This window comes from Doryrhamphus excisus, chromosome 23, assembly GCF_030265055.1.
Source record: "Doryrhamphus excisus isolate RoL2022-K1 chromosome 23, RoL_Dexc_1.0, whole genome shotgun sequence".
Lineage (NCBI taxonomy): Eukaryota > Metazoa > Chordata > Actinopteri > Syngnathiformes > Syngnathidae > Doryrhamphus > Doryrhamphus excisus.
In genome coordinates, this window is record NC_080488.1 from 4,667,082 (window position 1) to 4,692,500 (window position 25,419).

The 25,419-nt window shown below is 40.6% G+C and overlaps 3 protein-coding genes across 4 annotated transcripts in view; all 3 read left to right on the forward strand.

Annotated features, from left to right (window-relative positions):
* Nucleotides 1–306: 306 nt before the first annotated feature.
* ccdc142 (coiled-coil domain containing 142) lies at nt 307–13,275 on the forward strand. Of its 2 annotated transcripts, XM_058063899.1 has the most exons (19): nt 307–346; nt 420–563; nt 750–824; nt 2,268–2,296; nt 2,669–2,714; nt 2,878–3,107; nt 3,220–3,444; nt 4,671–5,704; nt 5,805–6,064; nt 7,328–7,414; nt 7,554–7,736; nt 8,399–8,565; nt 9,780–9,926; nt 10,351–10,465; nt 10,726–10,903; nt 10,985–11,095; nt 11,276–11,376; nt 12,670–12,838; nt 12,951–13,275. In XM_058063899.1, exons 3-19 carry the CDS (start codon nt 761–763, stop codon nt 13,057–13,059), a joined length of 3,255 nt encoding a protein of 1,084 aa, XP_057919882.1. In that variant the 5' UTR covers nt 307–346; nt 420–563; nt 750–760; the 3' UTR covers nt 13,060–13,275. The 2 variants fall into 2 exon arrangements, with proteins under 2 accessions (XP_057919882.1, XP_057919881.1); XM_058063898.1 differs by lacking the exon at nt 307–346 and having other exon boundaries at nt 360–563.
* Nucleotides 13,276–14,232: 957 nt separating this feature from the next.
* On the forward strand, nt 14,233–19,498 carry igbp1 (immunoglobulin (CD79A) binding protein 1). The gene is made up of 3 exons (XM_058063799.1): nt 14,233–14,726; nt 16,159–16,485; nt 18,527–19,498. Exons 1-3 carry the CDS (start codon nt 14,265–14,267, stop codon nt 18,797–18,799), a joined length of 1,062 nt encoding a protein of 353 aa, XP_057919782.1. The 5' UTR covers nt 14,233–14,264; the 3' UTR covers nt 18,800–19,498.
* Nucleotides 19,499–19,963: 465 nt separating this feature from the next.
* The window catches only part of abhd18 (abhydrolase domain containing 18), a 12,799-nt gene continuing 7,343 nt past the window's right edge, over nt 19,964–25,419 (forward strand). Inside the window, exons 1-6 of the mRNA XM_058063798.1 lie at nt 19,964–20,118; nt 21,222–21,330; nt 23,311–23,395; nt 23,490–23,590; nt 23,744–23,819; nt 25,243–25,346. Coding sequence (XP_057919781.1) covers nt 21,239–21,330; nt 23,311–23,395; nt 23,490–23,590; nt 23,744–23,819; nt 25,243–25,346 — 458 coding nt within the window. The 5' untranslated portion in view covers nt 19,964–20,118; nt 21,222–21,238. The remainder of the gene's footprint in view (nt 20,119–21,221; nt 21,331–23,310; nt 23,396–23,489; nt 23,591–23,743; nt 23,820–25,242; nt 25,347–25,419) is intronic.

The window sequence follows — 25,419 nt, forward strand, 5'->3', positions numbered from 1 at the left end:
TTTATATTTCAGTGTAACATGCAGTGTGTTGTTTCCTGTTTATCTACATACATCCGTTCTTATTTCATCATTTCATTTATAGATCGGTTCCTATATTTCATCATTTAATATAAACATCGGTTTCAGATATTCAGATTTAACTAAAGGTACATTAAATTAAACCGTACGTCTGCTTGGGTGCTTTGTTTTGCAACTTCATTGCAATATTCAAGTGTCTCCAAAAGATGGCAGCAGTAACAGCAAAACACCCAGAAGAAGAATTTTTACACGAAGAAGAAACTACGGAAGCTTTCTTGTTTTCCATGACAACCAAAGACGATCAGATCCGATCTGATTGGCTGCTATGGTAAGTCTCGCGAGCTTGGTCTATTTTTAAACATGGAGCTTAAGAAGATAAACATTTCTTAAATGTTGTGCAGTGGAAAGAAAACACAGCACGGCTGACGGGCGGATAAAGAAGCTTGCCATGTTAGCGACATATCGAGTTTAAATGTCGAGTTAATGTGAAGAAAAGACGTTTGACGCACGAGGACACAACGAGGACATTTGTGGCTTAAATGTTGGTGAGTGCCTGTAACGTGTCAACGATTTGAGTCAAGAGTTTGACGCTTTAAAACGACCACATTTGAACTTAGGGTTTAGAATTCATAAATTGTAACTTCTGCTGTGCTTGTAACCAAATTTACACCCCAACTGTGCTGTTTATTTAAATCTTAATTCAAATGGACATACTGTGTTTTGTACCACAGACGGGACTGTAATGGATCATGGAAACAATGTGGACTTCGTCAAACATCCTGATGGAAACGCTGCTACAACGACAGGTGATATTAAGAAACGAATGTCTTAAACATGTGATGATAATATATATATTCATAATATTGAAACGCTTCTATAACCATAGCTGATACATATATGAAACTCATTGACAATTCAGTACCAAATTGAACATTCACTCCTAAGACCACTCCTAAGTCACATGACCCCAGGGAGTGAGAAATGTGGGAAAAAACATTAGTCACTAATAGTTTTGTGTTGGGATATTTTAAGGGGATCAAGGAATTTACGGTTTCTAAATAAAACCCATCTGATCATTATCATTAATTTTCTACCGCTTATCCTCCCGAGGGTCGCCAGCCAATCACAGGGCACATATAGACAAACAACCATTCACACTCTCATTCATACCTATGGACAATTTGGAGTCGCCAATTAACCTAGCATGTTTTTGGAATGTGGGAGGAAACCGGAGTACCCGGATAAAACCCACGCATGCACAGGGAGAACATGAAAACTCCACACAGAGATGGCCGAGGGTGGGATTGAATCCTGGTCTCCTAGCTGTGAGGTCTACGCGCTAACCACTCGACCATCATGCAGCCCCATTATTATCATGTTTGACCAAAACAAAGTCACTGTTTCTATCCCAGCATTCATACCTATGGACAATTTGGAGTCGCTAATTAACCTAGCATGTTTTTGGAATGTGGGAGAAAACCGGAGTACCCGGAGAAAACCCACGCATACCCGGAGAAAACCCACACATGCACAGGAACATCAAAACTCCACACAGAGATGGCTGAGGGTGGAATTGAATCCTGGTTTCCTAGCTGTGAGGTCTACGCAGTAACCACTCGACCGTCATGCAGCCCCATTATTATCATGTTTGACCAAAACAAAGTCCCTGTTTCTATCCCAGCATTCTACTTCGAGGATATCGATATCCCAGGATGTCACCCAAGACGTTTCCTCCAAAATCCCATTTAACATTTCACAAGGAAAGTTGCCATTATTCATTATAATGAATATATGGATTGACGTGTTTCAATAAGACACCACTGACGTGGTCGTGAAAGTGATATTTGACTGTATGTGTGGAAAGATCACTGCTTTTTTCACCCCTCCATATTTATGACACATTTCAAGCTGGGATCAAATCAGCTCTTTGAATATAGACTTCTACTGTCTTTTTCGTATGTGATGATTCACATTCTGGGCGGCACGGCGGTCGAGTGGTTAGCGCGCAGACCTCATAGCTAGGAGACCAGGGTTCAATTCCACCCTCGGCCATCTCTGTGTGGAGTTTGCATGTTCTCCCCATGCATGCGTGGGTTTTCTCTGGGTACTCCGGTTTCCTCCCACATTCCAAAAACATGCTAGGTTAATTGGCGACTCCAAATTGTCTATAGGTATGAATGTGAGTGTGAATGGTTGTTTGTCTATATGTGAAGATTCACATTCTTTTTCTCTCTTTTGTTTTCTTTCAGGAGAGTCTGGATCTTCAGAAGGGGAGAAGGTAGTGTTTTATTTGTGGAATACAATGTCATTACTGCAACTTTGAATCAGTGATTAATCAATTATCAAATAAATTGAAAACTATTTTGGTATTTGATGAATGTTTTTTCAGGTAAAAAATTTAAATACCCTAAAATTTCAGCCTTGCTAATGTGAATATTTTTAAAATTTCTACTATTTTTAAATTTTAATTAACAATTAAAGTTTTTGCCTATTACATAATCAGCCCTCAAAATGCTCGGAACGAAGCCAAAGTAGTCTCATCTCAGGGTGTTTTGGATTCGTCAAATGACCTCTGATATGAAATTGGGATATGAATGTGAGAAGACACATTTACAATTCACTGAGCTGTCATTTTTGATTGATCTTTCAGAAGGCGTGCACGTCCTGTACAGCAACAGAAGAGCAGAACACACATGGTACAGTGTAATAAAAGCTATGGGGCGGGGGTTATTTTGAGTCAGCTATTCTGCATGCGTAAATGATATGATCAATAACCGACGAGTCCCTCAATATGCACCCCTGTGCTCCTTCCCGACTCTTTGTCCGTTGAGCACATTGTGTTTAATGTGTACCCCTCAGGTTCATGGTCACAGAGGACCATCTCTCGTTTACTCCGAAGCACATTTAATCCGCGTATGAGATGGTTGTTTCCTGGCCAAAGTCAAGATGACTCCGAGGAGGAGGAAGAAGAAGGAAATTTAGTCAAGGCCTACAACCTGGTGTCCCGCTCTTCTGCACGTCTTGTACGTTTGCAACACGCCCTTCTGAGTGTGGCAATGCAGTGGCAACATGTTGGCGCTCCTCACAAGGTGAGCTTCATGATTTAAAAATGGCTGAATCAACAAGATACTACTTCCAAGCTGTCTGCCTCCAGAACACACACGCATGAGTCTTAGTTCTTTTTCCTCTCCTTTTGTCAAGGTCTGCATCAAAGGCCTCCCAGCGGAGGGCAAGCTTTACTTTGTGCCCTCCTCACCCTCCCTGAACGAACACTACCACGCTCTGTGGAGGCTCATGGAGCAGAGATCGTTGCTGCTCTTCATCCACGAATACACCAGGAGGGCTCATCTCACTGCTGCGTACATATCCAAAGTGAGCCAGCTACTCGAAGATCGCTTCTGGAAGTCACACTGGACATCTGACCAGGTATGTCCAAGCTGCTAAACATCACACTGACAATATGGACATCATGCAGATTTTCTACAGAGCAACAATAAGAGTGTATTTTTTACGGTACGGGATCACCAGCTGGTTTGGGAATCTAAACGTCAAATCAAAAACCCAGATTCTCAACCTGGTCAGAGTAGCAAGTAAGATTATGGGCAACTCCCCCCTCAACACCTCAGGAGCTATTCAATCAGGCCGCCATCACCCAAGCAAAAAAACATCCTCAATGACATCTCTCACGTTCTATTAATTCATTCATTTTCTACCGCTTTTTCCTCACTAAGGGTACAGGGGTAACCGGAGTACCCGGAGAAAACCCATGCATGCACGGGGAGAACATGCAAACTCCACACAGAGATGCCCGAGGGTGGGGAAAGACAAAATAAAAAGCCAAAAAGTTACCACTTCCACACAAAATAGGAGGAGAACTCATTCATTCATTCATTTTCTACCGCTTATCCTCACAAGGGTCGTGGGGGGTGCTGGAGCCTATCCCAGCTGTCTTCAGGGTGAGAGGCGGGGTACACCCTGAACTGGAGTTTCCATGTTCCATGCGTGGGTTTTCTCCGGGTACTCCGGTTTCCTCCCACATTCCAAAAACATGCTAGGTTAATTAGCGACTCCAAATTGTCCATAGGTATGAATGTGAGTGTGAATGGTTGTTTGTCTATATGTGCCCTGTGATTGGCTGGCCACCAGTCCAGGGTGTACCCCACCTCTCGCCCTGAAGACAGCTGGGATAGGCTCCAGCACCCCCTGCGATCCTTGTGAGGATAAGCGGTAGAAAATGAATGAATGAATGAGTTCTCCTCCTATTTTGTGTGGAAGTGGTAACTTTTTGGCTTTTTATTTTGTCTTTCCCCACCCTCGGCCATCTCTGTGTGGAGTTTGCATTTTCTCCCCGTGCATGCGTGGGTTTTCTCCGGGTACTGCGGTTTCCTCCCACATTCCAAAAACATGCTAGGTTATTTAGCGACTCCAAATTGTCCATAGGTATGAATGTGAGTGTGAATGGTTGTTTGTCTATTTGTGTCCTGTGATTGGCTGGCGACCAGTCCAGGGTGTACCCCGCCTCTCGCCCTGAAGACAGCTGGGATAGGCTCCAGCACCCCCCACGACCCTCGTGAGGAAAAAGCGGTAGAAAATGAATGAATGAATGAATGAACTGAACTGATATGTAATTATGCTTATACTTTTTTCTTCAGACTCCACATCTGTGCTCTTCAGTCAGAGTCCATCTTAGCTCCTTGTGCCAGGAGTTCCGGATTCATCTCAACCACTGGTCTTGCCTGTCTGCAAAAGTCCAGTCTGATCCTCACCTGAGGCGTGCTCTGGGCCGGCATAACAAGTTGCTGAGAGACATCAGACAGACTCTTGACTTGCTTCGACTGCAGGCGTTGGTTTTAATGGAGCGTTATGTGAATGCTGTTCTGTCCGCTGTGGCGCACGCTGATATGGACCACCTACCAAGGGAAGTCCTGGCAGATATTCTGGATAGTACAGACCTGTACAGCCAAGCAGTGGAGGAGCAGCGACTACAACACAGCATCACTGAGCCGAGAAGTCACATATCACAACAGACAATGAGTCAAAGACATCACCCCGCTGCTGTTTCAGTCAAGGACCTACTGAGTATTCTAGCGGTCCAACATGCAAACATGGCAGCCAATCAGCTCCATCGCTGGACTTACCAGCAGTGTTTGTGTCCATCACACACTAAACAAAACAATCTACCGGTCAGATTACCTTCTCTGGCAACTTGGAAGCAGTTGCAGGACAATTTCTTTATTTCTTGCTCCTCTACTAAGACGTGCCATCTTTACACTCCTGAAGTTCACTTTGAAAAAGGAAAACACTCCAACCGGTGCCAAACATGTTTACACAAGACTGGTCCAGTCCGGACACACCTAGAATGTAAAAAAAACTCCCAGCATTTTCCACCTATGTCCTTCAGCCATTTGTCGACCATCCCTCTCTTCCGACTTTGCCAGCAAGACCGATCCAAAGTGGAGCTTCTTTTTCACATGCTCGCTTCCTCCAATGATCTGCTGCTTCCACTGGCATCGGATCCATCACTAGCAGAGACAACGATACAAACGTTGCACTGTGATGATACAACTCGAAAAGCTGACCAGAAGCTTGAAACGTTAAAGCAAAAGACCAAGGATTGTAGTATAGAGGGAAATGACCAAGAAGTTGTCCAACTGGAGATAACCGCCACACTGGCAGGCCATCACAGGTAAATTGCTGCTGAAGTTATGTAATCATTATTGTGTGTGTGCAGCGTATGCTCAACACATAACCACGTCATCCTAACATCTTGTCTGTGTGTCCCTCAGCTCCGGTGATGGACAACCAGGCCCCAAACAAACCGCCGAGCATGAACATCGCTCCGTTCAGTGGTTGGACTTGGATCAGTCGTTGGCTTTGGATGATCTGCTGGGGCACTACCACACCCTTCTGTGGGCTCGCTGCGGCAAAGCACTGCGGCTGCAGATGCACGTACCACTAGAGGGAAGACGCGTCGGTAGCATCAACCTCCACGACAACCACAGGTGTTTTCAAGTCCTGCAGATAATCAGCCAGGCCTCTAAGACAGGTAAGACGACGTGTTGATATTCAGAATCCACTTTGTGTTACCACACTAGGAATTTGTATTACTTATGATATTTCAGCATGTCCAAATTAAAGGAGAGATTTGCTGTTTTTCCCCTACTACGTATTACATTAGGACAGTGATTTTCAACCACTGTGCCGCGGCACACTAGTGTACCTTGAGAAACCGTCAGGAATTATCCAATATCACTTTTTATAATTAACATTTGTTAATCATCATTTGCAAATATTATGTCAATAGCCATTATGTCAATAGTATACATGGACCCAAATATTCCAATTGCATTTGGTTTATTTGCTCAAACGGAAAGAGATGGAATATTCCTATTGAGGTATCTTCTTCGTGGTGTTTTTCTTCTTCTGTTGTTTATTGGCGGTTGGCAAGCAGCTTTCGTGTGCATTACCGCCATCTGTGAAACAGAATCTAAACCCTTCTATACGCCATTCACAAGTGCAGTTTTATTAAAAAAAGAAAATATATATCTATATAAAACATGTCCTTAGTTTAATGATAAAATATCAGCAAGATTGAATTTGATCTTTTCCTGTTTAAATTTATCCCGGGTGCGTTCTTTCAGCGCATGCTCAGATATGACGTAACACGCAAATCCAGACGTTCTTAAAAATGGAGGCCAGCAATCGGCACTGGACTAAGCAAAGTTTGTTTTTGATTCAAACTAAATTTCAAGACTGGACAGACGAAAAACTGTCAATACGGAGTTATTCCAACAAGTGAAAGAAAAACTCGGGGAAGCCGGTATCACGTGATGTTGGTGTTTACGTTTTACTGGGCATGCCCTGTTGACTATTCTGTTTGATTTTCACGGCGCATGTAGACAAGAGATTGGAATATTCCTTTCTATGGATACCATTGTTTCCCGAAAGGTCATTCGGAAAGAGAAAAAGTGGTGATGTAAAAACGTGGCTACTGTGGAGTGTCTGTGGTGTAAAGACTGGCAGAGCAATGTAATATTGGTCCGTGTGGCAACACCTACCTTGTTCCTCCCATAGACTTATTGAATCACGTTTGAGGTCGTGGTGACATTTTGGAACATTTTTGATTAGTGGTGTGCCACAAGATTTTTCCAATGTAAAAAACGTGCCGTGGCTCAAAAAAGGTTGAAAAACACTGCATTAGGATTTAAATGCTTTGTTCAATATTATTTCCTGTGTCCCCTTGGAGGCTAGACTTTTTGCATCTTTTGTTATATAACAAATTGCTGTGGTGCTGTTGTTTTGATCGCAGATTTACTTCCAAAGGAGGGCAGAGCCATGCTGGAGGAGTTCAGTCTAAATATGTTAGTCAGCACAGCGCATGCTCAGTGGGACTACGGTTAGTGTCTATAAATTCACCTTTTTTTTTAAAAGGTTGTGCACTAATTCTTGTGGGTTTTCCTTGTTTGGCTTGGGGTACAAACTTCCATGTTTGGCATTGATTTAATCTTATTGTTGAAATGTGTCTATTTTTACAGCGGTGTGCAGAAGTTTAGGAGCGGCTTTGAATGACAAGTGTCAAACACATGTCAATCAGCGTGGCCGGTTTTTGACACCATCGTTCAATCGCAACGATAGTGTGATGATGTCACTGACTGCGGAAAACCTGCTGCAGCTTCCTCCACCTCTACTGTCCTGTGTGTCCTACTGCGGTGCTGCAAGTAAACACTCAAATATTTGTTACTATTACCGTAATTTCCAGTGTGAAAAGTATCAATATGAGTATAAATTGGGGGGGGGGGGGGGTGCATTGACGTCAGCCTCCCTCTGGGCTTTTCAGAGGCAGCATTGTGTCATCCAATGAAACGCATTGTGAGAAAATACAAGTAAAAATAGTTGGGTGGGGTTACATTTTACACTCGTATTAATACTTATTTGTATATTTATTAGATATAGCTTTTGGGTGTTAAGTTGCTGTGTGATGAGCTTTTTTTTTTTTTAGATGACTCAACTGTAATACTGAGTAATGACTTGCAATTTCCAATGGGTGACAAGCTTGTTGTGATTGGCTCCTTTTTATTTTATGAGGTGGACATGTGCAGCTTAATACTGTATGTACAAATCCTTTTATTCTTCTATATGTAGTGGGTGTGGCTTACACAAAAGAATTTACGGTGCTTATGTTTCGATTCACATCAAGAATAGAAAAAGGAATATCTCAGATCCATGTACTACCCATGTGCCAACTACCTGTTGGTTACAAATATTTCATAGCTACTCAAAATCAGTACTGGTACTAAGCTTAATACTTTATCCTACATACTTTCTAATGTGGGGGAAACATTTTGAAATATTCTAACGCACTGTTCCACTCGTTGTTCAGGTTCCTTGAACCTCTTGCCATCATGGAACGCGCTCTGCAGATGGACCATTAACTCGATGTTAGCCACAGTCCAGCTAGCCACAGTGTGGCTAATGTCGAAGGCCTACCAGTTCCTCTCCTCATGGAGCCTTAACAAGTTCCTACTCATTACACAAGGAGACCTGAATGTAAGATGTTAATCACAATACTTGTATCTGTCTAGCCCAGGGGTGGGCAAACTTTTTGACTCGCGGGCCGCATTAATTTAACAAAATTGACGGGGGGGCAGACTCTATAGTATTTTACAAGTAACAGTCCATTTTTTTACAAGTAAAAGTGTCATGCAATCTGCTATATGTGCACTTTGAGATCATTTATTTGATGTAAAGTGCGTTATAAATTACATTTATTATTATTATAAGGTTAGCGCGCAGACCTCACAGCGAGGCGACCAGGGTTCAATTCCACCCTCGGCCATCTCTGTGTGGAGTTTGCATGTTCTCCCCGTGCATGCGTGGGTTTTCTCCGGGTTCTCCGGTTTCCTCCCACATTCCAAAAACATGCTAGGTTAATTGGCGACTCCAAATTGTCCATAGGTATGAATGTGAGTGTGAATGGTTGTTTGTCTATATGTGCCCTGTGATTGGCTGTCGACTAGTCCAGGTTGTACCCCGCTTCTCGCCCATAGACAGCTGGGATAGGCTCCAGCATCCCCCGCAACCCTCGTGGGAAAAAGCGGTAGAGAATGAATGAATTATTATTATTATTATTTTATTATTATTATTGTTATTTTTATTATTATGTGTTTGTGTCCCTTTTTTCAGAAGCATTTTGTAAACAGCTGTCTTCGGGCGAGAGGCGGGGTACACCCTGGACTGGTCGCTAGCCAATCACAGGGCACATATAGACAAACAATCATTTTGGAGCCCAGTGAGGATAAGCGGTAGAAAATGAATGAATGAATGGATGAATTTTGTAAACAACAGACCACATCAAATAACGAAATTGATAAAACAGCTATTTCCACCATCAAAAGGCTGGCTCAAGCCGTGATGCCAGGTTGTATGTTGAGTTTAAATGAAATACTTTGGAAAGAACAGGCGGGCCGTATTCAAACACTTGGCGGGCCGGATGTGGCCCCCGGGCCGTAGTTTGCCCACCCCTGGTCTAGCCATCCATTTTCTTTCAGCAGTCAACACTACAACTCAAGCACATTTTTTTGTTCACATTCTGTGTTGTGTATTGATGCTAGTTTTGGTGTGATAATCATGTCAATCCGTTGTGGATTTTATTTTCTGTTCAACTTGCATGTCACGAAATTAGATAAAAATAAAAAGCATCAACCCCTGATTGCTCTGTGAAGGAACAACCATGTAATACAAATGTTATTTATCGGTTGCAGGTGCTGAGAGAGTCACTGGACACAATGGTGCAGCAGACCACATGCTTGAAGATCGACTCGGACGGTCTTTCCGCTCTTCACATTCACAACCAGCTGCTATTCACGCAGCAGCGCACAAAGCTAGACGTGGCTGTATCTCAACTGCAGGTGACTTCATCATCCCTAGTTTGCAAGGCAACACACTTGTGCGTGGAAGTGGAAGTGAAGTTAGGAGCTCCGTTTTGTCAAGCAATGTCAATATCTCCAGTATCTTACACTTTGGGGGAGGATAGTAAAAATTACATTTTCATACTTTGATACTAGGGGTGTCTTTTAAAATTGATTCAGAGGAGCCTGATGCTGCATAGCATACATTTTACATAGAATGTCTTTGCTGTTTATATAAATAGTTGATTTTTATTCAAATTCAGCCTTTTATAACCGACCTTCAAGAATACCGTAGTCTACACATACAACCCAGTCAGGCAAGAAGTTATTGCAAGTGGAATCAAGAACGTAAACAAAGGCGAGAAAGGCCCTACTTCATCCTTAATGACTACTTTGTGTTTCCACCACCATCTACTATCATCAGACCCTTTCTTCTCTGGTGCTGGAGACCTTTTCCAATGACTGCAAAAGAATATCTGCTGACGCCTTTGAGCAAACCATGCCCCCTGCTGGACACTGGAGACTCAACCACAGGCCAGGTACTCTCATCATGCAACTACAGTAAACCTCGGATATATCGGATTTAATTGTTCCCACTGGTTTTGTCCGATATAAGCGAAATCCGTTATATGCATATACCGGAAAATGTCAGTTTTACGCATATATTGGATTTATATCCGGTATATGCGTAAATCGGATTTTATCCGTTATAAAAAGGCACTTCCTTGACTATGTTTCCAATGTACCTGGACGCGCATGCAACGCTGCAAACGCAAGATATTCTGTTTCATGAATTCAGGCTTTCCCAGCAGTCCCAGTGAATATGCGTCTCTAGCGGCTCAGAACATCATCGGTCAGGTTTTGGAGGGGGTGACATCGTTGTCTGATGATGCCTGCATCCAAGCTCTCAGTGTAAGCACGACTGCCTTCATGGAGGCATGGATGGAACACATCCTCAAGCACAAGATCAAATTCAGGTACGTCCTACGCTCCAGTTACACTCGCCAGAAAACAGGCGAGTCAGTTGTGAGTTGACATGTTCTCTGCTTCTTCTCAAGTGTTCAGGGAGCGCTCCAACTCAAGCAGGACTTTGACTCCATCAGAGAACTGATTTGCTCGAACGCGTACGGTCTGCCAGAGGAACGCCTTCAGCCATTACTCGGCCTCAGGTATCAGGCCTCGGAATATTTTAGCAAGGAACCACTACCATGGCACGACTGAAAGCGCCACTTTGTGTCAGTCAAACAGGAAGTAGTTTGCTCATTTTTATTAGCCATTTCTGAAGTGTTAGCAGGTCATTATGTCATTGTAGATCTGATGGACAGATTAGTATTTTTTTTTGTCTGCAGAGTCTTTCAGCAGGTGGACTCTGCAGTCTTGTGCCTGCTTCAGCAGCCCCACGTGAAACCGTATCTTCACAGCACAGCTTGGGAGCCTTTCACACGCTGCTGTGAGTCTCGCAATCTGGCAATCAATGGGTAATCCGAAATACGGTGGAACCTCGGCTTTTGTTTTTTTTTAATCTGTTCCAAAAGGTCCAGCAAAAACCTGAACATATATAGCAAGTCATGCAGGTCCTGAAGCAGCAAAACGGTCCTAAACCATCACACTACCACCACCATCTTTTACTGTTAGTATGATGTTCTTTTTCTGAAAGGTGGCGTTACTTGTAATGGAACGCACACCTTCCACAGAGTTCAACTTTTGTTTCTTCAGACCAGAGTATTTTCCCAAAGGTCTTGAGGAAAAAATTGAGACAAGCCTTAATGCCCTTTTTTGTTCAACAGTGGTTTTTGATTTGGAACTGGACATGGCAGGTCATGAACGCGTTTTTAATTTAAATAATCAAAAACATATACAGGGGGCTCGAACACCTCATGCACAATGCGTGGATACTTTGTTTGCCCGTACAATAATGTCGAGATTTTTGACAAGAATTTTCATGGGTTTCATTAAAAAAAAAAAAAACGAGTTCCACTGTACTTTCATGAAGTCATGTGTTGAATATTTTCATCTGTCAATAGTACAGTAAACCTCGGATATATCGGATTCAATTGTTCCCACTGGTTTTGTCCGATATAAGCGAAATCCGTTATATGCGTATACCGGAAAATGTCCGTTTTACGCATATATCGGATTTATATCCGGTATATGCGTAAATCGGATTTTATCCATTATAAAAAGGCACTTCCTTGACTATGTTTCCAATGTACCTGGACTGGGCAATGAAAAGAGACGTAAGGTAATGAGAATTTAACTTTATTGGACTCTGAGCATAACAAATTGTTAATTAAGCTAGGCCCTGTTACGCCCGTCAGGCCTACGTTATTTCCAATAGTGAGGTTAAGATCTCATTCACTGCTGTGCTAGTATTATTGACGTCACTCACTTTTATATTTGTCCTAAATCTGGAGCCAGGAGAAAGACAATAGCCAGTGACATCAACAAGATTAGCATAACGATGCGGCCATCCGATATATGCGAGGGAAATTTAATGGAAATGCATTGGAACGGGACTGGAGATTTTGTCCGAAATAGGCGAAATCCGTTATAAAAAATCCGATATATGCAATGAATTTTTATTGGAAATGTATTACAGAAAAATCTGTTCTTTTTTATCTGTCCGTTGTGAGCGAATTTCCGATATATCCGAGTCCGATATATCCGAGGTTTACTGTATTACAATAATGCAGGCCAATCTTTGCTACAAGGTCTCGTGCATGTATTGGTTATTATGCTCCAGGTGCCACTAAGCGCAGCAGAGACAGTTTGAATGCTGCAGTGGGCAGCAGTATTTCCAATCTGAGGGGTATGGCAGGCGAAGATATGACTCAGTCCAATCCTTCAGTTGTGACCACTGACATCCCTTCAGTAGACCCATTCATTCCTGGAGAGCCCTACCTTGCACCGAGGTAACATTTTCACACTTTAAAGTATGAAAACTGATGAAACAAGGCTAGTCTAATCATTTATTTTAATGACTGTTACTGTCATGTCGTGAACCAACCCTTCATCTGCTTCTAGTTTGGCTCTGGGTGCTTCTCAACAAGACTGGCTGGACCTGAGAATCCATAACGGTTGTCGACGCTGGAGGTTGCCAGGACTGCAGTGTCTTTCCAAGTCTGAACCCTGAATTACACTCACCCATACATCACACTTTTATGCTGCTTCAAGCAAAATCACTGTGAAACAAGTATTATTATATATTAGTGCTTTATTTCTTTCTTTATGACAGAAAAAAATAATGCAAGCTCTTTAAAATAAAGACAAGCATTGAATTCCTAATAAAGAAACTGTGTGTGTACATGTTATGCACAAAATTCAATCCAAATGCATTTCTGTAAATATTTCATACGAGTACTGACTCTAAGTGATGGGACTGCAGAGCAACATAAACATGCACTTATGGTCAAGAATATTAACCCCCCATTAGGAACTTTGGACTGCCATTGGCTGCCGACCAGTCCAGGGTGTATCCCGCCTCTCGCCCAAAGATAGCTGGGATAGGCTCCAGCATACCCGCAACTCTAGTGAGGATAGACTGTATAGAAAATGGATGTATAGGAACGTTAGAACATTTCTCTAATATACTGCCCAATATTTGAAATATTCACTTATGTATATACACCTGGGGGCGGCACGGCGGTGTAGTGGTTAGCGCGCAGACCTCACAGCTAGGAGACCAGGGTTCAATTCCACCCTCGGCCATCTCTGTGTGGAGTTTCTCCCCCGGAGTTTTCTCCGGGTACTCCGGTTTCCTCCCACATTCCAAAAACATGCTAGGTTAATTAGCGACTCCAAATTGTCCATAGGTATGAATGTGAGTGTGAATGGTTGTTTGTCTATATGTGCCCTGTGATTGGCTGGCGACCAGTCCAGAGTGTACCTTGCCTCTCGCCCAAGACAGCTGGGATAGGCTCCAGCACCCCCGCGACCCTCGTGAGGAAAAAGCGGTAGAAAATGAATGAATGAATGAATATACACCTGCGCCATGGAAGACGAATATTTCAGTAACGAAAATGTAAGTTGATTTGCCACCGGTAGGGGGTGCCAAGTTTCATTTCAATGGGAAAATTGCTACAGTAAATGTGCAATTCTGAATTAATAAATGAAGTGAACATTTTGACTTTAGATTGGTTGAGAAATGTGAAGGAAAAATAAAGACAAAATAAAGAATAAATAAAGACACCTCTCAGCTGGGATGAGCTAAAGCTGCTTTAAAATGTCTTCACTTGATTGCCTTGTACGCATGCGCGCCAATGGCCTATGGAGACGTCTAAGGCTGCCGACGGAAATCAAAAGAAAACGAAGAAGACATACCCCGGAAGTGGAACCAATATGGCGGAATGTGAGAGTCGCAACAGTGGTCCACAGGACCCGAATTCAGACGCAGACCCTCCCAAATTATCGGACTTATTTGACCGCGGGTGGAAGATATTTGCCGAGATAGACAACACAAATGATCCTCTTGCTAGTAACAGTGTTCAGGTGCGAGTTAAACGTGCTATCAAAATGTTAGAAGAAACGTCCAGAATGGCGGCTCAGCTGGACCTGTTTAGTCCCAATGAAGAACTGGACGAGGTTACTACCGCAGACCTGAAATATCTGCTGTGTCCTGCACTCTTAGGAGCTCTAACCATGAAGCAGACCGGTCGAGATAAACGATTAGAGATAGTGCGAACGGCCCGGGTTTACTTTATGGATTTTCTGAAGAGATGTAAAGAATATAACGTAGCACAATTTAATCTGCCGGAGTCAGTCAGTGAAAGCACAGAGCAAAATGTCCCCTCCACCTGCAAGGTAAGTTTACAATATGCATTTTATGATTATTATTAGTATTATATACAATTATCCCCATCGTTTTTAATAAATTGGATAAATATCCAGCTTATTATCTACTTATTTTCAAAGGTAAACAACTCCTCAAGTTCTTTTTTAGGCATTGTCTGTCATAGTTAATATTAAAACAACAAACAAGAGCTAACCCCAAGCGGCACCCCGCTTCACTGGGGTCGTGGGGGTATGTCGGAGCCTACCCCAGCAGACTTTTGGCCAAAAGACAGGGTACAACCTTGTTGTAGGAATTAAGATTAGATTAGATTAGATTCAACTTTATTGTTATTGCTCATGTCACTGGTACAGGGCAACAAAATGCAGTTAGCATGCAACCAGAAGTGCAATTTTATAAGTACCTTAGTAGTAAGTAAATGTAGAAAAAATGGACAGATCTATGTAAAAAAAAAAAAAAAAAACTATAACAGGCTATGACTATAATACAGTGAGGATATGTACAGGGATATAAATGACTATAATATGGCTATTGTAGATTATACAGATTATAAACAGTATGGATGTGACAATATATAACCCTTGTATTATGTTACGGGTCAATTTGACCCGTTTCAGTTTTTGTGTTGACCAAAGTACTGGTTATTCTTTCTTTTTCTTCATGAAATTTTGTGACTTTTCCTCATCTAGGGTCATGAACACAAAAACTGAAACGGGTCAAATTGACCCGTAACATAATACAAGGTTAACTAGCATGATTTGTTAACAAATCATGCTAGTTATGCTAGCATGATAACAAATCATGCTAGTTATGCTAGCATGATTTGTTATGCTAGCATTAGCATTTGTTATGCTAGTTATGCTAGCATGATAACAAATCATGCTAGTTATGCTAGCATGATTTGTTAACAAATCATGCTAGTTAACCTTGTATTATGTTACGGGTCAATTTGACCCGTTTCAGTTTTTGTGTTGACCAAAGTACTGGTTATTCTTTCTTTTTCTTCATGAAATTTTGTGACTTTTCCTCATCTAGGGTCATGAACACAAAAACTGAAACGGGTCAAATTGACCCGTAACATAATACAAGGTTAACTAGCATGATTTGTTAACAAATCATGCTAGTTATGCTAGCATGATAACAAATCATGCTAGTTATGCTAGCATGATTTGTTATGCTAGCATGAGCATTTGTTATGCTAGTTATGCTAGCATGATAACAAATCATGCTAGTTAACCTTGTATTATGTTACGGGTCAATTTGACCCGTTTCAGTTTTTGTGTTCATGACCCTAGATGAGGAAAAGTCACAAAATTTCATGAAGCAAAAGAAAGGATAACCAGTACTTTGGTCAACACAAAAACTGAAACGGGTCAAATTGACCCGTGACATAATACAAGGGATAATAACAGTAATTTAACATATCATATTTTAATTTCCCAGCCAATGCCCACAACATCAAGCCTGGCAGCCATGGCCGCACAAAGACAAGTTAAAATTCAGCGATATAGTGAGAAGAAAGAGCTGGAGGCCAGACTCTCAGACATGCAGAAAGCTGTGGAAGACGGCCAGGCCGACGAGGAAACCTGCCGAGATTTTTACTTGCTGAATGTTCGCAAGTGGGTGTTTACATGTCTGGATGAAATCCAGAGCATAGACCAGGAGATGGAAATACTGAAGAACATGGATGGTCAGCTTGGTGCACCACAGCCTGCTGGACCAAGCAGACCCCCCATGAAGACTTTCATTCTCACCAAGGATGCTATGCAGGTGAGACTATGTGTGAGTGAGACGACACACTGCAGGATAACTTCCGTAGCTCACATGTGTGAGTACCCGCTCACTTGAAATACAAGTTATATGTAGTATTCTGGTCAGTAATGCTACATTGATATGACATTACCTGACGTTGTTCGGTAAAGTCGTGAAAATTACATTTAAAGTATGTGGTGGGAAACCTCTAATAGCCGTCTTTGAAAAAGGGGGTGTTTCCGTAAGTGACATCGGCAAAGACACAGTGAAACGAACGCAAGGAGGCAGTCCATATGTGGCTTTTTCTCTGTGTACTTCAATCCTTGTTGTCTCTTAAACCTTTGTCTTTTGGAAAAAGAAAAATACAGTATCACTCGAATATTGAACATCCAGCAGCAACACAATGTTTTGGTATGACTACTACAGTAAACCTCGGATATATCGGATTCAATTGTTCCCACTGGTTTTGTCCGATATAAGCGAAATCCGTTATATGCGTATACCGGAAAATGTCCGTTTTACGCATATATCGGATTTATATCCGGTATATGCGTAAATCGGATTTTATCCGTTATAAAAAGGCACTTCCTTGACTATGTTTCCAATGTACCTGGATGCGCAGGCAACGCTGCAAACGCTGCAAATGACGTCGTATAGCGGCCTGTCACGATTCAGCGAATCGGAGCGCCACGATGCGGCCATCCGATATATGCGAGGGAAATTTAATGGAAATGCATTGGAACGGGACTGGAGATTTTGTCCGAAATAGGCGAAATCCGTTATAAAAAATCCGATATATGCAATGAATTTTTATTGGAAATACATTACAGAAAAATCGCTTCTTTTTTATCTGTCCGTTGTGAGCGAATATCCGATATATCCGAGTCCGATATATCCGAGGTTTACTGTACAAGTTATATGTAGTATTCTGGTCACTAAGCGTCAGTAATGCTACATTGATAATAATGCTACATGGATATTACCTTACGTTGTTCGGTAAAGTCGTGAAAATTACATTTAAAGTATGTGGTGGGAAATCTCTAATAGCCGTCTTTGAAAAAGGGGGTGTTTCCGTAAGTGACATCGGCAAAGACACAGTGAAACGAACGCAAGGAGGTAGTCCATATGTGGCTTTTTCTCTGTGTACTTCAATCCTTGTTGTCTCTTAAACCTTTTGTCTTTTGGAAAAAGAAAAATACAGTATCACTCGAATATTGAACATCCAGCAGCAACACAATGTTTTGGTATGACTACTACAGTAAACCTCGGATATATCGGATTCAATTGTTCCCACTGGTTTTGTCCGATGTAAGCGAAATCCGTTATATGTGTATACCGGAAAATGTCCGTTTTACGCATATATCGGATTTATATCCGGTATATGCGTAAATCGGATTTTATCAGTTATAAAAAGGCACTTCCTTGACTATGTTTCCAATGTACCTGGACGCGCAGGCAACGCTGCAAACGCTGCAAATGACGTCGTATAGCGGCCTGTCACGATTCGGCAAATCGGAGCGCCACGATGCGGCCATCCGATATATGCGAGGGAAATTTAATGGAAATGCATTGGAACGGGACTGGAGATTTTGTCCGAAATAGGCGAAATCCGTTATAAAAAATCCGATATATGCAATGAATTTTTATTGGAAATGCATTACAGAAAAATTGGTTCTTTTTTATCTGTCCGTTGTGAGCGAATTTCCGATATATCCGAGTCCGATATATCCGAGGTTTACTGTACTTTGATGAAAAATATACTGAACAAAGTCGATGAGCTGCCTCTAGAAGGTTTTTTTTTACTCTGCTTTAGATGAGTGCGCCTATACAGTATCTGTAACATATACAGTATCTCTAAAATATACACATATTCTTTTCACAAAAACAGTTTAGAGCAGGTTAATTGTCCACAAGATTCTTGTACTTTTATCATATGACAGGGTTAGAAAAAATGGCAATATCCGTTTTTTATTCCAGTATCGTGCATGTATTTGTGTGTTGGACTAGCAGAAATATCAACAAGCAATGTTTTGAATGACTTTGTGGGTGTGATTGACAGGCTCAGGTGTTTGGCTCAGGCTATCCCAGCTTGCCCACCATGACGGTGGATGACTGGTACGAGCAGCACAGGAAACACGGAGCTCTACCGGATCAGGGCGTTCCCAGGAGGGTGCCCGTGGAAGAGGACAGTGACGCAAAGGAGAGGGAAGAAGAAGAAAAGGAGACAAAAGCCGAAAAGGATGATGAAGAATCTTTGACGAAAGCCAGACAATGGGACGACTGGAAAGACAACCATCGCAGAGGTTATGGAAACCGCCACAATATGGGCTAGCTTGGTTCACCCGCTGCTGATTACCGTATTTTCCAGACTGTGAGTCGGTCAAAAATACATCATGAAGAGGAAAAAAAATGGACATTGTGGCGTTTAGCTATATTTATGATGGAGCTATCATCAGAGCGTTGTTTGTTTTTTAGTCGTTTCAAGGCACCGCTTCGAATAACATTAAATCCACAAAAGAATACCAAGCCAGATTGAGGTCATAATATTTACACCAACAAGGAGACACCACACTAAAGTACACAAACTGAAATAAGTCAAAAACATATTTAATGTCAGAATATACTCGAAGAAGACACATTTAATACATGACACAACCGCTTTAGAAAGCTTGCGGGTATTCTCTGTATTGTTGTGTAAACAATGAATTATTGCAGCCACTGGGTGTCGCCAAAAGCCAAACTGAAAAAAGTGTGAAATACTGTACTGTATATTCCTGCCAACTTTTGTAATCGGTCCTCTTGTGTAGGCACAAATATTTACTATTATATTAACAGTCAGGATTTCCACCAATTAATTACTTAAAATCAAGAAATAATTGATCTGATCAGCGGTCAATTGGAAGAACTTGTTTACTTCATGTACTTATGTACTGTTTATTGCATTCTTATCTATTGGTGAGTTTTTTTTGTCCCAAACTGAGATGGAAGCGTTAAGGCTAAGGTGGAATAAATTGGAAAAGTTATTGTGTAATTGTTTTTTTTGTTTTTTTTTACAATTTAGTTAATTATGTATTTACTATATGAACCTTATTTAAGTGACTGTTGTCACTGTGTATCCATCTTTCTTGTTATATTAATTATGAAAAGACACAGAAGCACTATTTAGCATCACACCGAGACCAAAAGTAATTGACGTTCTTCGTAAGGCCTGAAGGTGGCAGCAAAGTGACGTCCTCGTCCGTTTGTTTCTTTTTTAATAGTTTCATGGCACCGCTTCGAATAACATCAAATCCACAAAAGAATACCAAACAAAATACACACAAAATACACAAAACCACACGAAAGTACTCAAGCTGAAATAAGCAATAACAAAGCAAAGCAATATGTAGCATCACACCCGAGACCAAAAGTAATAGCAAAGCAAAGCAATATGTAGCATCACACCCGAGACCAAAAGTAATTGCAGTTCTTCGTGAGGCCTGAAGGTGGCAGCTCAGTGACGTCCTCATCCGTGAAGCACATCGAAGAAGAAGTGAGGACCACAGCGTCCATTCCCAGCAGTAGTGAACGTCCTATGACGTCCTAACAGGTCTTAAAATATCTGCTAACTCATTCATATCAACGAACAGCAACGTTCATGCTCAGCGTGAGGTAATATCTAAATGTTATTTTTTAAAGTACTACTTTCTATTAGGAGACTTTTGTTTAACCCACACCCCGTGGACTCATATAAAAAATGAATGAATGAATGACAAATGCTAAGCTAATGCCAGGAGAAAGTTCAACTTCTTGTATGTTTCATCAGACGGAGCAATATTTTCGTTTTCTGTACATCATTTTTCTCTTGCATTTGGAGCGTTACATTTTCCGGTTATTATTGTAGAGGAGCCATAATGGAATGTACTGTATTTATTGACTCTCATACTGAATATTTTAAACACGTTCTCGTCTACTTGCTTCAAGGCATACTTTTTTAGTCGTTTTCATGTGGGATGTGATTGCCTTGCGCACCGTAATTACGGTAACGCGACGCTCAGACCAAAGGTCGCTTGTTAAACGCGCGGACGTTCCTTACATGACTTGACATTAATAACTTAGGAGGTCATATAATGGACATATTTATAAAAGTTAGGACATAATAAAAAGTTTTTGGCATAATTGAGATCAAGTTTCAGTAAGTAAGTCAGTAAAGAATTGTTAAAAGAATTGTGTCCAGTAGCTGACTAACATTTGGCAACCTTGACGGTGTTATAATGGGCATGCTGAAGGTCAGCATGTTTTGTTGGCACGGTAACAGCAAACATTTACTATTCGTGATATAATCATGGTGGAGTTGGTGTGGGAGTTGACTACGGGGAGGAGTTACTGCCAAAGTGGCACACCCTTAAAGTTAAATGATACTGCAATGGTGGTTATCAACGTACACGGCAGTGTTGATGTGTTTTTCCTGAATTTTTAACTTTTTGTTAGAATAAAGAAATGTATTATTGCAGTTGATTGATTCCCCAGAGTTCTTATTCGTCCAGAAAATATTGTAATATAAGTAGACTAACGACTACTCATGCAAGGACTACTGTGACATATATCGGCAAACATTGAGTTAATAATTCATATTGTATTTTCACAGTATACAGTGCAGCACAATGGAAATACAAATAATTTCTAAACTGGTTTTCAGGAAACTCAAAAAGACTGAGTAAAAATAATAATAATAATAACGATGCTAGCTGACGGATATTTTGTTTGTTGTTTAGATGTTTGGTGCTGGTCCATGGGTGTGAGTCGACTGGATGTATTTTACAGAAGGCTGCTCCTCACCAAACTCTTTATCGGGGGTTGGGGAAAGCCTGAAGACCTCAAGAGGTAGCGAAACATGACATGAACATTACACAAGAAACAACAGTAGTGCTCATTGCATTATACAGTGGTGTGGAAAAGTGTTTGTCACACTTCAATGTTTGAGGTCATCAAACTAATATTTAAATATTAGTCAGCCACCTCTAAAATGTTCTTAAGCCCCCCTAAATAATTTCACATTTTTTATAGATTTCTTTGTTCATTAAATTTCATATGATAGGGCAAAAGCAAGCTAATAAGCAAGCCAATAAGAAAAGGGGCTAGACTACTACTACTAGTAGTAGTAGTAGTAATAATCAGAAGCCCCCCGAAATAATTTTATATTTTTTATTGATTTTTGTTTTCTTTTTCATTGACTTTTTTTTTAATATCTCTGACAAATTTCATATAATAGGGCAAAAGCAGGCTAATAAGCAAGCCAATAAGCAGGCTAATACTAGCCTGCTAGTAGTAGTAGTAATAATCAGAAGCTCCCCTAAAATGTTCGCCTAAATAATTTTATATTTTTTTATTGATTTATTTATTTTTTTTTACAAAAAAATCTCTGACAAATTTCATATAATAGGGCAAAAGCAAGCTAATAAGCAAGCCAATAAGAAGGCTAATACTAGCCTACTACTACTACTACTAGTAGTAATAATCAGAAGCCCTCCTAAATAATTTTATATTTTTTTATTGATTTTTTTGGTATTTTTCATTGTTTTTTTTTTTTTTTTTTTTTTTTTTTTTTTTTTCAAAAAAACATCTCTGGCAAATTTCATATAATAGGGCAAAAGCAGGCTAATAAGCAAGCCAATAAGCAGGCTAATACTAGCCTACTACTACTAGTAGTAGTAGTAGTAATAATCAGAAGCCCCCCTAAAATGTTTCTAAGCCCCCCTAAATAATTTTATATTTTTTTATAGATTTTTTTTTTTACAAAAAAATATATGACAAATTTCATATAATAGGGCAAAAGCAGGCTAATAAGCAAGCCAATAAGCAGGCTAATACTAGCCTACTACTACTACTAGTAGTAGTAGTAATAATCAGAAGCCCCCCTAAAATGTTCCTATGTCCCCCTCAATAATTATATATTTTTTTATTGATTTTTTTTTTTTTTACAAAAAAAATTCTGACAAATTTCATATAATAGGGCAAAAGCAGGCTAATAAGCAAGCCAATAAGCAGGCTAATACTAGCCTACTACTACTACTAGTAGTAGTAGTAATAATCAGAAGCCCCCCTAAAATGTTCCTATGCCCCCCTCAATAATTATATATTTTTTTATTGATTTTTTTTTTTTTACAAAAAAAATTCTGACAAATTTCATATAATAGGGCAAAAGCAGGCTAATAAGCAAGCCAATAAGCAGGCTAATACTAGCCTACTACTACTACTAGCAGTAGTAGTAATAATCAGAAGCTCCCCTAAAATGTTCCTAAGCCCCTCTAAATAATTTTATGTTTTTTTTATTGATTTTTTTTTTTTACAAAAACATCTCTGACAAATTTCATATAATAGGGCAGAAGCAGGCTAATAAGCAAGCCAATAAGCAAGCTAATACTAGCCTACTACTACTACTAGTAGTAGTAGTAATAATCAGAACCCCCCCGTAAAATTTTCCTAAGCCCCCCTAAATAATTTTATATTTTTTTATTGATTTATTTTTTTACAAAAAAATATATGACAAATTTCATATAATAGGGCAAAAGCAGGCTAATAAGCAAGCCAATGAGCAGGCAAATACTAGCCTACTACTACTACTACTAGTAGTAGTAGTAATAATCAGAAGAAGAATAATGATGCTGATAGTAATAATAGGCTAATTAATAATATAATAATGATTATTATATAATTGATCACTGTCCACTGGACAGAATGGTTGCAGAGCTTGTGTGTACTTGTGTACATTTAATGGTGGCCTAAAACAATTGAGTATCTCTACAAAATCTGTCCAAAAGTGGGAAACTTATATCCCGGTTCTTGTTCCTTTGTGTTCTGCAGGATCTTTGAGTTCCGTAAAGTCATTGCAGACAGAGAGAGGTGTAAATCTCTGGTGCCCAAGGACTACCCAGTGTACATAACCAAGGTAGACCAGTAACCCCTGTCTACATAAATATTCTACATAACCATAGCGTGTGCTGTTATAGACATACATACATGTATGTGTGATTTATAAACAGACAGAGGAGCATACAGATTGCTACATCCACGACGGTGTTTTCGTTTCTCCTCTCGAGCACTTGGTTCCTGGAATTCTGCCTCCGGAAGCTGTAAAAGCAAGGTATACTACATTGTAATGTACATTATTTAGTGGAAGTCTAAATTAATGTATGTGAGCTACATGCTAGAAAGGACATAATGCCACTGAGTATACTGGCATGCGAACATGGTTTTTTATCAATGTATGATTTTTACTCTTGTACTTCTGTTTCAGGTTTCAGTTTATAGTTCCAAAACGATGGCAATGCAACAGACCAGTATGTATCCACTTGGCTGGCACGGGAGACCATGTAAGCTCCCTTACAATGTTTTGCGTATCTTTATAGACATTGCATTGTTTATTGACATTTTTATTATATCATGTTCATTCATTCATTCATTTTCTGCTGCTTTTCCTCACGAGGGTAGCAGGGGTGCTGGAGCCTATCCCAGCTGTCTTCAAGCGAAAGGCGGGGTACACCCTGGACTGGTGGCCAGCCAATCACAGGGCACATATAGACAAACAACCATTCACACTCACATTCATACCTATGGACAATTTGGAGTCGCTAATTAACCTAGCATGTTTTTGGACTGTGGGAGGAAACCGGAGAAAACCCCTCGCCCATCTCTGTGTGGAATTTGCATGTTCTCCTCGTGCATGCGTGGGTTTTCTCCGAAGTAAAAGGAATAAGACCTTCTAAATATGTTTTTTTTTACATTATTATTATTGCCCTCAATACCGAAAAAAGTAGACATTATGGGAGAAAATAAGCCATTTAAGACCTAAATAAAACCCATGAAGGACAGCGGTCGAGTGGTTAGCGCGCAGACCTCACAGCTAACATGCTAACATGTTAGCATGGGTTTTCTCCGGGTACTCCGGTTTCCTCCCACATTCCAAAAACATGCTAGGTTAATTGGCGACTCCAAATTGTCCATAGGTATGAATGTGAGTGTGAATGGTTGTTTGTCTATATGTGCCCTGTGATTGGCTGGCGACCCTCGTGAGGATAAGCGGTAGAAAATGAATGAATGTATTGTACGTTTATATTCACAATTCATATTTGTATTTATTGCATTATTGCATGATGCCCGTGCGCAGCTGCTGTACTTATAGGTTATCACATGGTTTGTCTGGTATCAGGCCAGGTATCATGCCCCCAAGTGTCAGTATCATACTGGCACGCAGGGGCATGATACTGGGCCTGATACCAGACAAACCATGTGATGATCTTATTATCACATACTATTTAATCATGAGCTTATTATCACGTACTATTTAATCAAAAGACCATTTTGTTTCCAGAAAATGTTCAGTTTATTACATGTATTATATCTAAACAGTGTAAACACAATAATTGCAAAAATATTTCAACAATAATATTTGATCAACAGTCTTATCTTATCAATGTCTGACAATTAAAGTTCCATTAATCAAGTTTGGTTTTTTGGTGACTGGAGAAGCACTAGGCACTAAGCACTCGTACGCTGTTCTCTGATTGGTTGTTTCACGGGCACGATACCAGAGCAGCGCGCTCTGAGTGGACAGCTAAGGGGGCTGATACTGGACATGGTTAAACTCTATATTTTATCAGTATCACTGCCCTGGGCTTTGACACAGTATCATTTCGGCCTTTTCCCGTATCATTCATGGGCGGTTTCTAGGGTACAGGGCCAATTAATACTGTAGTATGTGATAATGCATTTTATTATCTCTTGTCTTTATTTTAGTTTTTCTGGCGTCGAAGGACCCTCATGGCCAGACCCATGGTCAAAGAGGCAGGAATGGCTTCCCTGCTTCTGGAGAACCCCTATTATATCCTTCTGATAACACGGTACAGCTCGGTATTGTACCGCATACGGCAGCAACATTTTTAAGTGTAGCATGACATCGATCTGAATTACGCC

What these genes read in the sequence shown, in the direction of transcription:
- igbp1 (XM_058063799.1), top strand. Translation starts at nt 14,265, where the DNA reads ATGGCGGAATGTGAGAGTCGCAACAGTGGTCCACAGGACCCGAATTCA. An exon ending in ATGTCCCCTCCACCTGCAAG is followed by an intron (nt 14,727 to 16,158) that starts GTAAGTTTACAA and finishes TTAATTTCCCAG; the next exon opens with CCAATGCCCACAACATCAAG. An exon ending in TCACCAAGGATGCTATGCAG is followed by an intron (nt 16,486 to 18,526) that starts GTGAGACTATGT and finishes TGTGATTGACAG; the next exon opens with GCTCAGGTGTTTGGCTCAGG.
- ccdc142 (XM_058063899.1), top strand. Translation starts at nt 761, where the DNA reads ATGGATCATGGAAACAATGTGGACTTCGTCAAACATCCTGATGGAAAC. An exon ending in GATCTTCAGAAGGGGAGAAG is followed by an intron (nt 2,297 to 2,668) that starts GTAGTGTTTTAT and finishes TTGATCTTTCAG; the next exon opens with AAGGCGTGCACGTCCTGTAC. An exon ending in GTCCTACTGCGGTGCTGCAA is followed by an intron (nt 7,737 to 8,398) that starts GTAAACACTCAA and finishes CTCGTTGTTCAG; the next exon opens with GTTCCTTGAACCTCTTGCCA.